At 39.8% G+C, this 16,003-nt stretch overlaps 1 protein-coding gene across 1 annotated transcript in view; it reads left to right on the forward strand.

The window, feature by feature from the left end:
• PATJ (PATJ crumbs cell polarity complex component) overlaps nucleotides 1–16,003 on the forward strand; it is a gene marked incomplete at its 3' end in the record, with an annotated part of 366,093 nt that overhangs the window by 307,881 nt on the left and 42,209 nt on the right. Inside the window, exon 36 of the mRNA XM_079698741.1 lies at nucleotides 14,080–14,163. Coding sequence (XP_079554867.1) covers nucleotides 14,080–14,163 — 84 coding nt within the window. The remainder of the gene's footprint in view (nucleotides 1–14,079; nucleotides 14,164–16,003) is intronic.

Here is a 16,003-nt window from a genome sequence, read left to right on the forward strand (position 1 = left end):
TGACTCTAACCAGCCTTGTTGTACTCACTCTGAATTCCAGCCATGCCAGCCTTTTTCAGTTCCTTTAGCCTTTTTCAGTTCCTTTAATGAGTCTTGTCCCCACCTGATGCAAGGCTTTTGCACATGCTGTTAGATCTGTCTGGAGTGCTTCTCTGACCAGTTTTAGCTATACCTAGAGTATTCTGTTCATTTCTGGGCATCATTATGTGGTTGACAAGAACATTGTTGGAACCACGTTATCTCAGGAAGAATTGAACAGACTGGAAAAGGGAAGACCAGGAAGGACAACAGTGACTTTCTGCAAGCATGTAAGGTTATCTCCTTGTGGATGAAGGATGAGAACAATTCAGGTGCTCCCAAGGTGCCCAGTGAAAAACAGATTTCACGTTATTTTAAGGAAGAACTTCCTAAACATCAGCTGACCAAAGATGGCATGAACTGCCTGGGGATAGTGAGTGCCCCATCTCAGGAAATATTTTGACAAAGGCAGGCAGCCACTCTGCAAGGATATTATTATTATTAGACTTTGTTTTTTAATCAAGGAGCAACATTTACATTTATAAATCTCTTTTTCAAAATGACAATATAAGAAAATTCATTCTCCTTCCACCCCCTTTGCATTCCTATCTCACAAATTTCTTAAAACTTCAAAGTCCTGAGTTTTTTAAACTAGAGAATAATGCATAATTATTGTTCTGTTGTTTTGTTTTAGGGAAGCTATTAATTGTTATCACTTTTGGAAAGGAAAGTTCATAAATATGTGTCCTAGTTGCTATACTGGTATTCTTCTGGGTCCGGAGATAAGCTTATCTCTTTGCAAGAGGAATACAGTTAGACTAGGGCAATTGTTTTATCTTTATATTCTTGGTACCATCCTGTTGTAAATGAGGTCAGTGGATTCCCTGGATAGATTGTAAAATTTAGATATTCGTAGTATTAAAAAGGCCTGGGAATGTCATATTCAGAATCTGGTCATTTCTCTCCAAGTTGCACACCTGTAATTTTTTCACCACCTATTTAATACCAGTTTAATTCATTCTTATGAAACAGAAGTTCTCTAGGGCAGGTCCATTAGCAAGAAGCATCAAGATAGAAGGACTCTCCCAATTGGACACTGTGTGGAGAAGTTCTTCCATCTAGAAATTGACGTGAAGAATATCTGTCCTTTAGCTATAACCATGTGTCAGGTTCTGAAGTGACCTGATTTAACACTTCACCATGCTGCATACTATTGTTTAGCTGTTACAGCTTCTGACCATTTAACTGTAGGACTGTGGCAACTTAAAGCACTAGGTATTTTTTAAAGCAAGCAGAGTAGAAAACTATTTTACATTTGATTAAGTGTTTTATCTTGCTGTTCTCCTTCAAATGAACTTTGCACAGTCTGTTTCATGAGCGTGGTTTGCTTTGACGTGTAAACCCCCAAAGCCAAGTTCCTTTTATTGTTATTGCTTAAGTCATATATTTTTATACTAAACATCTTATTACCTTAGTTTTATTTTAAATCAAGGCAGAGTTTGCAAAAAGTCCATGAATCACACTGAAAGAATGTTAACGAATAGTACCTCTGAATTTCCAGATTGGGCATTTCTGATCTTAAAGAATATGACTGTAAGCAAAAATATTATGCAAGCTGAGTAAAATTTAGATAAATAAGTACCAGATGGAACTATAGGGACTTATAAACTATAATGCAAATATTATCCCATTTCCTTAAACCTATATTTCAGTATGAAAAATTATATTCATATTGATAAGTATCAACTTTTTGCTAAATCAGACTTGGCAAAGGAACTCCATTTTAAGTAAATATAAAACAGTTTCTTTTCTGAGCTTGAAGAGAAAGCTTTTCAAAGTCTTAAAATGTGAAACATTTTTATATATTCAGAGCAATTTTTTTTTATTTTTGGCCGCGTTGGGTCTTTGTGGTTGCACACGGGCTTTCTCTAGTTGCGGCGAGCGGGGGCTACTCTTCATTGTGGTGCGCGGGCTTCTCATTGCGGTGGCTTCTCTTGTTGTGGAACATGGGCTCTAGGCATGCAGGCTTCAGTAATTGTGGCACGTGAGCTCAGTAGTTGTGGCTTATGGGCTCTAGAGTGCAGGATCAGTAGTTGTGGCGCACAGGCTTAGTTGCTCCGCAGCATGTGGGATCTTCCTGGACCAGGGCTCAAACCCGTGTCCCCTGCATTGGCAGGCTGATTCTTAACCACTGTGCCACCAGGGAAGCCCTCAGAGCAATTCTTATATTAGCTGTTTTATTGCTGTGATTTTCATTCCACATTTTAGTTACCTACAAATAGTGTGCAAGAATTTTCAATCCCTGAGTTTGAGTTTTAGGATAGCTTACCTAGTCCGTTGCTTTGACACACACACACACACACACACACACACACATACACACAGATTGGTATTATTGCTTCCTGTGTAACTGATCATTTAATCCTTAATTTTTTTAAAAAATTAATTTATTTTTGGCTGCGTTGGGTCTTTGTTGCTGCGCACGGGCTTTCCCTAGTTGCGGCAAGCGGGGGCTACTCTTCGTTGGGATGCACGGGCTTCTCATTGGGGTAGCTTGTCTTTGTTGAGGAGCACAGGCTCTAGGCGTGTGGGCTTCAGTAGTTGTGGCTCACGGGCTCTAGAGCGCAGGCTCAGTAGTTGTGGCGCACGGGTTTAGTTGCTCCGCGGCATGTGGGATCTTCTCGGACCAGGGCTTGAACCCATGTCCCCTGCATTGGCAGGCGGATTCCTAACCACTACGCCACCAGGGAAGTCCCTAATCCTTACTTTTACTTTTATGTCAAAAGAGCCTCTATGTCTATTGCTGATTTAATGCTTATTTATGTTATCTATAGTTTATTATGTGAGAATATTTCAGTATTCCAAAATTATAGGTACTGAACACTGTGATCCATTTTCCTTCTCTTTGAAGGGTTTGGTAGGTGCAAGTCTTCATACCCTACCCCAAGCATATTAGAATAGATGAATAAATTGAGATTAGGATATATATAGACTCTGTTTCTTTTGTAGCAGAGTTTTTATGGGGATTAATTGAAGTCTTGACTGTGTTCTGAGATTCTTAGAAAATCTGTGTTGTGAACTCTGTTTAAAAGGGAGCAGAATAGGGCTTCCCTGGTGGCTCAGCTGTTGAGAGTCCGCCTGCCGATGCAGGGGACACGGGTTTGTGCCCCAGTCCTGGAAGATCCCACATGCCACGGAGCGGCTGGGCCCGTGAGCCATGGCCGCTGAGCCTGAGCATCCGGAACCTGTGCTCCACAACGGGAGAGGCCGCAACAGTGAGAGGCCCGCGTACCGCAAAAAAAAAAAAAAAAAGGGAGCAGAATAGAGAATCCAGATTTTAAAAACTGTGATTCCAAGTATGATAGATAAGGTCTTTTGACTCTTGCTGACTTCCCTTCTATAACTCTAGCCCCTTCAGGTTTTCTGAACAGAAACAATTATATATTCAATCTATGAAGTTGGCAAGCAAAACTACATCAATTTGATAATACTATACTTCTTCTTAAGTAATAATCTTATTGTATTCATAGTGGGAAATCAGTACATTAGATGTACTCCAAATTATAAAATTGTTAAAGGAGAAAAAAATCATCTTAGAACAAAGGAAATAAGATAATTATTGACTATATTCTGCCTCGGGTCCTGCATGTTCTTATGAAATATTGAAAGTAACCTCTTAACCTTTTGCTTCTTATGAATCGATGAGGGTATGCCAAATACTTTTTGCATCAAAGAAGGGGGAAAAAATGTTCTTGGTCTGAAAGTAGGGAAGATTAGCTACTTTGCAACTTGTCTTGGATCATCTTTGCATTTTACCTTTGTAATTGGTTCAAAAAATATAGATCCGCAAAACACATTGAGTATAAGCATAATAACACATGCCACAGTGTAAGAAAAATGCATTCATTCTTCTCACCCTGGGTTAATCAACCCACTGCCTCAGTGTACCAAGGACAGCCAAGACCTGCCTTTGTCCACATGAGTCCTGCCATCTCTATTACAGATAGCATATGTCTGCATTTCTACCTTTATCAGCTTTCACGTTAGGTTTCCCAGTTTTGTTGTAATGAAGTAACACCAGGGAAAAGCAACAGGAGGAAGTACAGTCAGTTCTTATTCATGGTAATTATGTTATATAAAGTTGCAGCAAACACTGAATTAATGAGTACTAAACCATTGTTTCTAGAGGAAAGACAGGGTTAGATTCCTCCTCCAAACCTCTGGTCACAACATTTTTAACCGATGATAAATATATAACCTTGTTTTATGTGTGTTTCTGATTAAAGATACTTTATTCAGTACATACTGTTGATTCATTAACATTGAATGGCCAACAGCTCTATAACTCATAATCGAATGAAGGTTGTCTAACACATGTAATTTCCCGGTAAGGCACATAACAGCACAAAAATGCGAAACATGTGGCACTCAGAAGACCCTTTAAGGGAAGCTTGTTTCCAGTATGAGAGCTGAAACAAGAAAGCATAATGTTGCCTTGTTCTACCTCAGCTAGGAACAAGTGAATCAGGCAACTCAAATTTTTCACCACTCTGCTCATGTCCGCAAATTACCATGAATGCACCAAGAGCATTGATTTGGGGAAGCAGGGGAATTTGCAAATACAGAATCCACAAACAGTTTGTTTCAACTTGATTGAAACAGAAAAATCAAAATATTTGGGAACAGGACTCTTGTAGTCTGGTTTACAGCTTGTTGGCATTTGGATGGTCCATTGGACTTAGCCCTGAACAGTCCATGACTTGAGAAAAAATAACCTAAAATGTCCTTGTTGCATACTCTTTCTTGAAAAGGAGCAATCAGTTATAATGTAGGATCAGCATTACAACAGGAAAATTAGAAATTTAAAAAATGGACCAAGACTGGTGTCATTCATCCTTAGAGTTGTGAATTTTGATCACTCCAACATATATGTATTCCTACCTTTATGTGCCACATGTGCCTCTTAAACCTTAGACATATATATATTGGGAGCCCTCGTTAGCAGTTATCTAACATCTCTTTGGCTGACACTTTGTTTGACATTACATATATAATCTTATTTCATCCTCAAACTCTAACAGGTAGGATTTCTGAGTTCTGTTTTACAGAGAGAGAAACACTGGTTTAGACAGTGTTAACTTAATAGAAATATTAAGTTGTGATAGAAATATCACAAACCTATAAGTGGCAGAGCTAAAATCTGAACACAGGTTTATGTGGCCATAGCCAGTACCATTCCCACCATGTGTTGCTTCCTTCCATTGTTGACAGGCTGGAAGATTCCTCTGGCTGACTTGATAAAGTCTGTAGTAGATTAAAATTGACCATAAATTTTGTGCAGCTTTTTCAGATTCCTCGAATCTGAGCTGACCCATTGACTTGCTTTGACCAGTAGTAGTGAAAATGGCATTGTGTGGCTTCGAGAGGCCTTATAGCTTAGCTCTTGTCCTCTTGAAATACTGCCACCTTGAGAACAAGCCGGGAGTGGTCTCCTGGAGGATGACATACACCATACGGAGAGAGCACTTGGAGGGAGAGGGACCCAGCCATCCCAGCTGACCTAACTGCAACCTCACAGGAGAGCCCAACTGACACAATGTAGAGTGCAAGAACTGCCCTGCTGAGCCCAGCCCAGAGTGCCACCCTACAGAATTATGAACAAACAAATGGTTAGCTTTCATTTTAAGCCACTACGTTTTGCAGCAAAAGATAACTAATACAGTCCGACCCAGCCCCCATATCTTTCTGATCTCTCTTAGCCTATGAGAGTTGCTATTCTTCTGGTCTGTCATTTGGAAGGAGGTCTTGGCTTCCCTGGTGGCACGGTGGTTAGGAACCCGCCTGCCAACGCAGGGGACACGGGCTCAAGCCCTGGTCTGGGAAGATCCCACATGCTGCGGAGCAACTCAGCCCGTGCGCCACAACTACTGAGCCTGTGCTCTAGAGCCTGCGAGCCACAACTACTGAGCCCACATGCCACAACTACTGAGCCCACACGCCTAGAGCCTGTGCTCCACAACGAGAGAAGCCACTGAAATGAGAACCCCACACACCACAACTAGAGAAAGCCCACGCAGGAACGAAGACCTAATGCAGCCAAAGATAAATAAATAAAATAAATTAAAAAAAAAAATAGAAGGAGGTCTTATTCCTAAGTGGGGCCTAAGCATCTGTGTAAAACAGAGGCTTTCTCTGCTTTGCTCTGCACACGGTATGGGTTGATCAAGGTCTAAAGTTTTGGAGCTAGAATGACTTCAGAAGTCACATAGTTCAGCTCTGTGCTTTACTGATGATGATAAGTATCATGAACAGAGGGATTCATGCAGAACCCCTTGTAGAATTGGCTACTGCAGAGCTGTCAGAAAATTGAACCCCTCTGACTCCTAGTCCTGGGTCCTTCTTCCACATCCTACTGCCTTTTTTTTAAAAAAAACCACTTTTTGCATCAAAGTGCAAATCACATTCTAACTGAAATATAATAGGGAAGCTAGGTTTTTAAAGATGTGGTCACAAAGGATTTGGGATAGAAAAAAAAACATATTCTAAGACACTCCTCCATTTATTTATATAAATACAGTTTGGAGCCCTTCAACTTTGCTAAAAGTGAGATATTTAGCAGTTGTAACCCACACTTTCTTTTTAAACTTTCTTTTTAAAGTTGTAACCCACACTTTCTGTCTAATGGCAGTAGACATCACAAATCAGTAACTTAATACATCTACATGTGTTTTTCAGCATAGAGTTGAATGTAGTTTTGGTTTGCACATTTTACTACCCCCACTGTATTATCACCTCTCATTGGTTTGGCTTTCCTGCTGAGAAAGTGGTCTACTGTATAGAAGACATGTCTTTATGATTTCTGAGCAGTGACAGCCATAGAGGGGAACTTTATTAAATGATGTTTAAAAGTAGCATTAATCCTGTAAGGCTGCAGATCTGAACCACAGTTTCTTCCACAGGGACAAAAAATGCCCATTTTATATATAACATTTTAAATTCTTCTTTTAGTCCTCATAGGTCTTTCTTGTTAGGAGGGATTTTTTTTTCCTGTAAAGCAGGAAAAAAGGATGTAACACTCTTTTTGGATCATCAGTAAATATGTTTTCCACCTAAATGTGAAATTTAATGTGAAACTTTTATGTGGTTAAAATGTCCCTTAGGAGTGGGTGCGGGGGCTTTTATGAGTGTGACAAAAATTGGATTTAATTCCAGAGCAATCCAAATTAAGTAAAATGTGCCTTCAAGCAGTAAAATTAAACCATATATACGTAGTCCTTTATAATAATGTCTATTATACAATTCTTTATCAAAGTTTTGCCCTAAAGTGCTTGTTAAAACAATCCACTGAATATCTAGAAATGAAAACTATAAAATCTCTTTCTGTGGAAATAGTTCACCCACACTGCTTATTGGTATCCTTCGGTCCACAGGAGAATCCTTAGTTAATTTTTCTAACACATGGCTTCTTAAAGTGTTATAGGCCTATTGTGACAGCAATAAAATTTCCTTTTGCTGAATGATTGGTGTGTTTATGAGTTACTTTATCTACTTGTTGGCAGCTTGAACAGTAAAGAAAATGGTGATTGATGGGCTAAAGTGTCTGATGACTCTGACACTGCCTAAGGATACATTACCACGTGTTGTGAAATTCTTTTCCAGCAATTCAGAGTTTAAATCCCCCTGGAGGTGTTTGTGATTTTTGTGGGGCTCCATGATAATTAATCCCTCATACTTGGCCTTTTAAAATTGCTCTCCAAGCTAAAGTAAATCCTCTGGAAATTCAGATGGATTTAATATCCATGTGTGATGGGTATTTTGGTTGTATATCACTTTTACCATCAGAAACTTGTTTTGGTTACGGTAAGATTAGGACATACTAATCCTGCCAGCTTCCTCTTTCTGGGTCATTTTGATGCCTTTTTCTATCTCCAGCGAATTTCTTGATGATCATTTAGCAAACATTTATTGAGCAGGATACATGAGCAAACACGTATCCTGCTCAGCACCAGGATACAAGGAGGAGTTGGGAACAGTTCCTGTCTGGAAGGGTTCCACTGAGGGCAGGAGGTGGTATAGGAGCTAGATCCATGAACAAGCTATCGTGATACTGTGAGTTCAATAATGCTAAGATATAGTAGTGATCCACAGGACAGGTTGATCCACTCTACCAGGGAAGAGAGTCAAAGAAGGTTTCATAGAGGAGGTGATGCTTACCTGGCTCCAGCAGAATTTCATGAAACAAAGTAGGTAGCAGATAAAAGAAGGCACGACCTTCAAGTATTTGGTGCCCTTAGTACTTTCCAAATATAGATATATAGACTAACTCTGTAAAAATACACAAGAAACTTAATACTGTATGTTTCTGATTAGGGGAATTGAGTGAAGGACAGGTGCTGGAGAGAAACTTCTCAGTGTATACTGTTTTGAGTCTAATACCATGTACATATTTTATCTATATTTTAAAATAAATAAATACTTATTCTTTTAGGAATGCGGACATTAAGACAGTGGTTCCTTAAACAATATGATGAATTGGCTAGCCAGCTACTGCTTCCTGGCTCTCTATTTTTTTTACTTGTCCTTCATTGTGGAATAAAGAAATTTTTTTCAAGTTAAACATGTTTCAGATATAGACTGGTGAGGGAGAAGTTTTTAAGCAGAAGATTTTCCTACATCTCTGAAATCCTGCCTTACCCGTCTGCTTAGGGAAAACCCATTGTTTGAGAAACTCTCCAACTCACTGATCAAATTCTTCTCTGGCTCTAGAGTTGGCAAGTCAAATGAGTAATTTAGAGTTTCTAGGGGACACTGTTGGTCTTACCTCAGGCAGTAAGTAAACAGACCATCTTACTCAAATTCTTGTTGTCCCAGTGAAAGTCACACAACTACCAAGAGGAAATTACTTTTTTATTATATGTCATTCTTGTTCATCTATAAATGATTCTCAGGTCTGCCATTAGGAGAAATTAATCTGTTTTCTTGGATTGAACACCTTTTATTTTAAACATCAGTTTATCACTTGTATATAATGTTCTATTTCTGCTCCTGTAGAAAAAAATCATTCAGTGAATCATATGAGTACACAGAAAGAGGACTGAAAAAGTGAAAGAAAGGAAAGAAGGAGATAAGAATAACAAGTGGAATTAAGAAAGACTTTATGTCGGGTGGGGAGAGGGCCTCCCCATGATGCTTTGTGTCATGCAAACCCCTAATCAGGTACCAACACTAGCAGCTGAGACCCATAGATCATCACCCCACCTCTAAAGCCTAAGGCTTCAATTTTTACTTCAACAGTTGTCTGTTCACTGTCTATAAAATGATCGGCTCATGCCCTCAAGGTTTTTGCTGTGGAGCTGAGGAGACAGTATTTCAACAGAATTGATGCCATATGGAAAATCCCAAGTTTTATTTTGCACTTGTCTTTATACAAGTGCAAAATAAAATATTTAAAGCAGATGATAAGCTTGCAATAGTGATAGGAACACAGGCTTTGGTGTTAAACAGCCCCAAGCTGGAATTTCCTCTTTTCTACTTAGTAGCTGCAAAGACCTGGTCAAATCTGACCCTTCTGAACCTCCTTTTCCCTAACTGTACATGAGACTAATAACACTGAACTTGCTTAGTTGTTATGAGGACTAAATGGCACCAATGGGAAGTATTTGGCCTCTTTGGCACAGAGATGTTAAATAAGTGAGATGTTATCTCTTCCTTACTATGTGCTGGCATTGTACATGAAGCTTTATGTGTAGATAATATTGTTAGAACCATATAAAAATGGGGAAGCTGAGAGGTTAACAGTCTTCCCATGGCCAGAAGTAACAGGGCCAGGATTTGGACTGAGAAGTCTGACTCCAGAAGCCTAGCTTATAATCATTTGTCTCTACAGCCCCTATTCAGCATAAGCCAGCAACCCACCCACAGGGAAATGATTAATAGATTGCTTCTAGAAGAGATGCATTTTAAAAGAAGTCATTGGTACTGGTAGACAGAGTCACTGAGTTATCCAGGGTGGAGTGTTATTTATTTATTTATTTATTATTTTTATTTTTAAAATGAAAGCTTCTTTCTTTCTTTCTTTTTTTATTTATTTTTGGCTATGTTGGGTCTTCGTTTCTGTGCGAGGGCTTTCTCCAGTTGTGGCGAGCGGGGGCCACTCTTCATCGCGGTGCGCGGGCCTCTCACTGTCACGGCCTCTTGTTGCAGAGCACAGGCTCCAGATGCACAGGCTCAGTAGTTGTGGCTCACGGGCCTAGTTGCTCCGCGGCATGTGGGATCTTCCCAGACCAGGGCTCGAACCCGTGTCCCCTCTATTGGCAGGCAGATTCTCAACCACTGCGCCACCAGGGAAGCCCGAGAGTTATTTAAATACACAAAGATATGAAGGTGGGAGGGAGTTGGTGGAGGAGAAGGCACTCAAACCTGTGCCAACAAGCAGCTTTTTTAAAAAAAGATTTATTATTTATTTCTTTATGTAATTTATTTTTGGCTGCGTCAGGTCTTAGTTGCCGCACGTGGGATCTTCGTTGAGGCGTGCAGGATCTTTCCTTGCGGCGTGCGGGCTCTTCGTTATCGTGCGTGAGCTCTTCACTGTGGTGTGCGGGTTTCTCTCTAGTTGTGGCATGCAGGTTTTCTCTTCTCTAGTTGTGGTGTGCAGGCTCCAGGGTGTGTGGGCTTTGTAGTTTATGGCACGTGGGCTCTAGTTGAGGCATGTATGCTCAGTAGTTGTGGCACACAGGCTTAGTTGCCTTGCGGCATGTGGGATCTTAGTTCCTTGACCAGGGATCGAACCAGCATCCCCTGCATTGTAAGGCGATTCTTTATCACTGGACCACCAGGGAAGTCCCTAACAAGCAACTTTGCTTGAATAAGTAGCTCAAGAGCATTAAAATTAGGAGGATACAATGAGCAGATGAGAATCATGTATGTAATCAACTCCAAATTTTTATTTGAAATAATAAAGGTCAGTCTTTCATCAATGACCCACTATTTCATCTAATTGCAATTTTTTTCAAAGCAAGAAAGAAGTAAAATTTTAATATAGCCTTGTCAAATACATGTCTAAAATATCCCAAACCAGTGTCTATTTTACTGTCTAGTTCTATGCTATGAACGAACTATATAAGTTTTGAAAAATCTTTTTTTTTTCCCAATGCACTAGCCCACATTTCTAATTTGGTCCCTACCTCGCACCTCTATCACCAGTTAATGCAACTCTATCTCATCAGTTAATGCAACTGTCCAAAACCACAGTTTCATAGAGTACTTTGGGCACACGAGGGCACATGGTAAGAAATGTGACCTTCTTCTATTGACAGGTCAGAGTGCCTCACATTTTCTTGTATTTTCACTGATGACTTTAAGAGAAACCACAACTGTAGTTGAGTAAAAGGAAAGAAAGAAATGGAGTTTTCCATCTAGAAAGACTCATGGACCAAAAACAAATCATTGGCAGTGAATTCAGCATTTATTTGAGCCTATTAACAGTATATTTATTTTATGTATGATAGTTCATTGAGCACCCAGAAAGTATCTAAGAGTTTTTGGATTCAGGCTACTTTTACTGATTAAAAACTCCAGTGGGTCTTTTTCTTCCCTTTGAGTATGAACGAAGAGAAATTTCCCATTTGACTTTTGTAATGTTCCAAGATCAAAGGAGTTTATGCTGAAAATTCAGCTCTGTAAAAGCTATGTGTAGCATAAGTTCAGTCTGACTCTCCCAAATCCAGTGAAAACAGAGCGTTTGGCCACCAAGCTTTGAAAACCAGCATTATAGAGGGTGTAACCAGGAGCTTGCATTAATTTCTCCCTGAACTAGCTTCATGAAAATGGCCCTTAGTGTCATCTTGGCAGTGTTGTTGGGATTGCCTGAAGCCACTGACCCAGCAAATTTCCTTGAAATCATTCCCCTGAAACAGTGCAGAGAAACAAACTCTTGGCAGTATAAATGCTCCCTGGGTCTGGAAATTTCATAAGTCAGAGTTAAAGCAAAGAATGGTCTAAAATCTATTGCTGGTACAGAATCTGAAATGTAAATTGTCTGAATCAAGGAACCTTTCCTGGCTCTTCGGGGCTGCCTCTCTAATTGCTATAATAATAAAGAATGTTTTCAGAACTGTGTGGTGATAAAATGAAAGCATTTATTATTGGGAAGTTTCTCTACTAGAGCATTTGTACAGGAAACTTTTTTTTCTGAAAAGTAGGTTTGGTTTGGAGGTCTTTACCTATCTTACATTTTTGCAAGAAATATTTCATTTATTTACTTCAAGTCAATTTAATTCTAATTCTGAGACTCCACGCTTCTGGACTGAGGTGGAATCAACGTCAGTCATTTTGGAGGTCCATTGGCTCTCAGGGTTCTGGTTCTGTCACAAAGCTCCCCAACACTGGGGCCCCTGTGGTCATTGTCATCAGTCCACCCTGGTAATCACCAAGCCCATGCTTACCCAGGCCTGCATAATCTCTTCATGTCCGAAGTCCTGCTGCTTCCAGGCCCCAATGCTTGGGACTCAGGACTTCTTTCAAGGTGGGATCCATTACGCCTGTAGGCTGCAGCCCTTGACCATTGTCTGCAGGGTCTTGCAACCTGTGTGTGGGCTGGAAGGGCAGGGAATGGGAGGGCACTGGGCAGTGCAGAGCTCAAATCCTCACTTCTCAGGGACCCACAGATCTCTGTTTCTAGCCTCCATTCGAAAGCACTTTTCCTCTTCAGTGGCCCGCCAAGACACCTAGCACCTCCATTACCACCGTCATTTCAGTGCCCTTCAGTTTTTATTTATTTATTTATTTATCTGTGGTACACGGGCCTCTCACTGTTGTGACCTCTCCCGTTGCGGAGCACAGGCTCCGGACACTCAGGCTCAGCGGCCATGGCTCATGGGCCTAGCTGCTCCACGGCATGTGGGATCTTCCCGGACCGGACACAAACACATGTCCCCTGCATCGACAGGCGGACTCTCAACTACTGCGCCACCAGGAAAGCCCACCCTTCAGTTTTATAAACAGCAGAAAGAACCAATGACTTCTGGTTGCTTCAGTTTTGAGCTCCACAAAAATCCCTGAGGCAAGGGATTTCAAAGCTTGACTTCTTGCTCAGCATTGGGGGCGGGGGGCGGAAAATTGTATGAATGTACACAATTGAATATTTTTAAAATAGTCTCACCAAAACATATAAATAATTAGGTGTACAGGGGTAAATTGTGTACAGGGGTAAATTTCCTCAGGAGGGATGCTGAGGAAACTGTTGGTGGTGGTTGTCTCTGGGGAGTAGGACTAAGGGCGGGTGCAGGAGGCAGTCTCTTTGCATGGTCTACTACACCCTGTGGTTTTGCTTGAGTCCTTTATATTGGTACTTGTTATTTTCATGATGATAAAAGTTTAAGGTTATTAAGTCAAAGAAAAACCAAAATTTTTAGTTCATTAACCAGGAAACACTTTCCTCAACCAAACCTTACCTACCTTAACTACTGTCCTGATTCTATGGCTCAGAATCCTGAGTTCAGGAGTTAATTTGCCCAAGATTACACAATGGCAGAGTCAGAATTTGAAACCACAGTGTCTTACACTTAGGTCTGTGAATTCCCTTTCTCCTACTCCATGCTCTGTCCTCCAGGGCCAGTTCATTCCCCTAAGTTCTTACCTTTCATTGCCTGAGTAATGAGGCCTGACAAGCCCCCTTCATCAGGCCACACTTCTATGCCAAATCCTTGAATACCAATAAATACCTGAAACCATGTTTCAAAATATACCATAAAATGTAAATAAGAATGAGACATCGTTCACCTCAAGTGTATACACAGCAGCAGTGTACACAGTTAACAGTAAAACACATGGGAGAAGTTTAACTTGAAATATTAGGCAAAACCAGTCCTAAAAGAATGAAATAATAAACTTAGGAAAAATTGATTATACCTCTGAATATACCAAAACTGTATTTTGTTCAGGTCAAATAAAATATGGCTTTATTAACAAATAGCAAATTATGGGTTGCTGCCTATGGTTTGGTTGCTGGCTTAAGGAAGCATTTATGGTGGTTATACATTAATAAGGATTTGTTTTTTATAGGATGCTATAGTTATACATGAAGTCTATGAAGAGGGGGCAGCAGCCCGAGATGGAAGACTTTGGGCTGGTGACCAGATATTAGAGGTATGTGATTATGAATTCCATTTTATACCAGCAAATATGGTTCCTTTAGTGACCTTGATCCACAGTCAGTTTACCTATTCACTGTCTTCTACTCAACTATATCCTTATTATTTCTTCCAGTGTAACAAAACATGTACTACATTCTTTTTTCTTTTTTTTTGATGTACATCAAATAACTGTCATTAGAATCATGACAGATTACCAACCTAAATCTGTCTGTGAAAACTTTCTTTAAGTAAAGGAGAAAATACAACTAAAGGTTCTATAATCAAATGAAACTGTATAATATTGCAATTTGATTTTTTGCCTCTCCACCTTACTTAATTCCCTTCTAAAAACACATAGGTATAGACACACACATAAACATGCACACCTGATATTTTAAAAGACTTTATTGCAGCTTTAAGTATTATTTTCTTATCCCTAATAAGTATATTTATGTCAAATGGAGGTCCACGCCATGGTACCTTTGTTTCCTAGCTGATGAAAACGTAGAATCTTCTTCCTTTAGGTGGTATATGGTACTTATTAAAAATTGAAATGCTTAACTTGCCTCTTTTAAAAGGATTCTCATTTAGCAAAGGTGTTAAAGCCTTTTAAAAAGAGCCAAGGCAGGCAGTGTCTGAACTAGGAAACGGATGAATAGAAAGTCAATGCCAGGCATTCTGGTAGGTGGAACTAAAGAGCTTTTTCAATGGTGTGAAACCTTTAGGCAACATTTATTTCTTTCATTGGATGAATTTAATTGAATAGTTAACAGTTTATGGTGGGCATGTGCATTTTTGCTTTGCAGCTTTAGTGTAGCACATTATGAATGACATGATAGAATTTTATTTTTCCCTTTGGTGGTTCAAGTCTGCCTCCCAAGATGAGACCAGAGTTATAATTAAAGGTAGAAAACATAGGCAAGAAGGGGTTAAAGGAGAGGCCAGGCTGAGTGCAAATTAAATTCAGGGCAAGTTATAGGGTTTCTCTGCAGGCCTTTACTGTGCTTCATCATTGGATTAGGACATATTCCCAGTGCATTCATTAAGATGCAAGTGTATGAGGTTAGAAAAATAAATGTAGCCTCTCTGGGAATTGACTTGACTGTTTCAGCATACAACACCATTTTTTAGTGGTCAGGAGTTTTGAGGGGTTTTTTTTTCCTCCCTAGATTTTCTAATTAACTGGTGCTATCATAATTGGCTTTATAGAGGAATAGATTGAATATTCAGAAGAGTACAGATGTATACATGTCTTGATAGTTAACATAATTTGTAAGCCCACAAATTTTTCTGTAATGGACACGTGGAACTAAATCTAATATGTGCATTTCTTGTTTATGGCGATGTTTGCACAGGTATAAATTCACAGTATAAATCTTTAAATATGTAGTGTTTATTTTATAGCAGTTATACCTCAATAAAAGAAAAAATTTTAATTTATCTATCTGTATTGAATAGACCCTCAGCTGTAGCTGCTGTCTTCCATAAAATATATTCATGTATAAGTGAACACTCAGGACAGATAAGCATGAAGAAAGCAAATTTGTTTTAACTGCAAGGAGAATTTGAAAGGTCAACTAAACCATTTCCTGGCATCTGGCCGAATTGTATTACCCAGTGTGGATGGATGGTCGACCCTTCTCATTAAAGATAGCCAGACAGGCTCTTCTCTTGCCCCAGACAGGATCTTGTCCACAAAAGCATACTGTGTGTTTAGTTAAGAAATGTAGCTCTCAGGTTGGTCAAGGAACATGTTTCCCTTCTAAGCAGCTTTAGATTCCACATTTGAACTTGTTCCAATTGTGGCTGCTCTGTACAGATGCATAATGAGACATAGTCAGCCTGGGGCCTGC

This window comes from Hyperoodon ampullatus, assembly GCF_949752795.1.
Source record: "Hyperoodon ampullatus genome assembly, chromosome: 2".
Lineage (NCBI taxonomy): Eukaryota > Metazoa > Chordata > Mammalia > Artiodactyla > Ziphiidae > Hyperoodon > Hyperoodon ampullatus.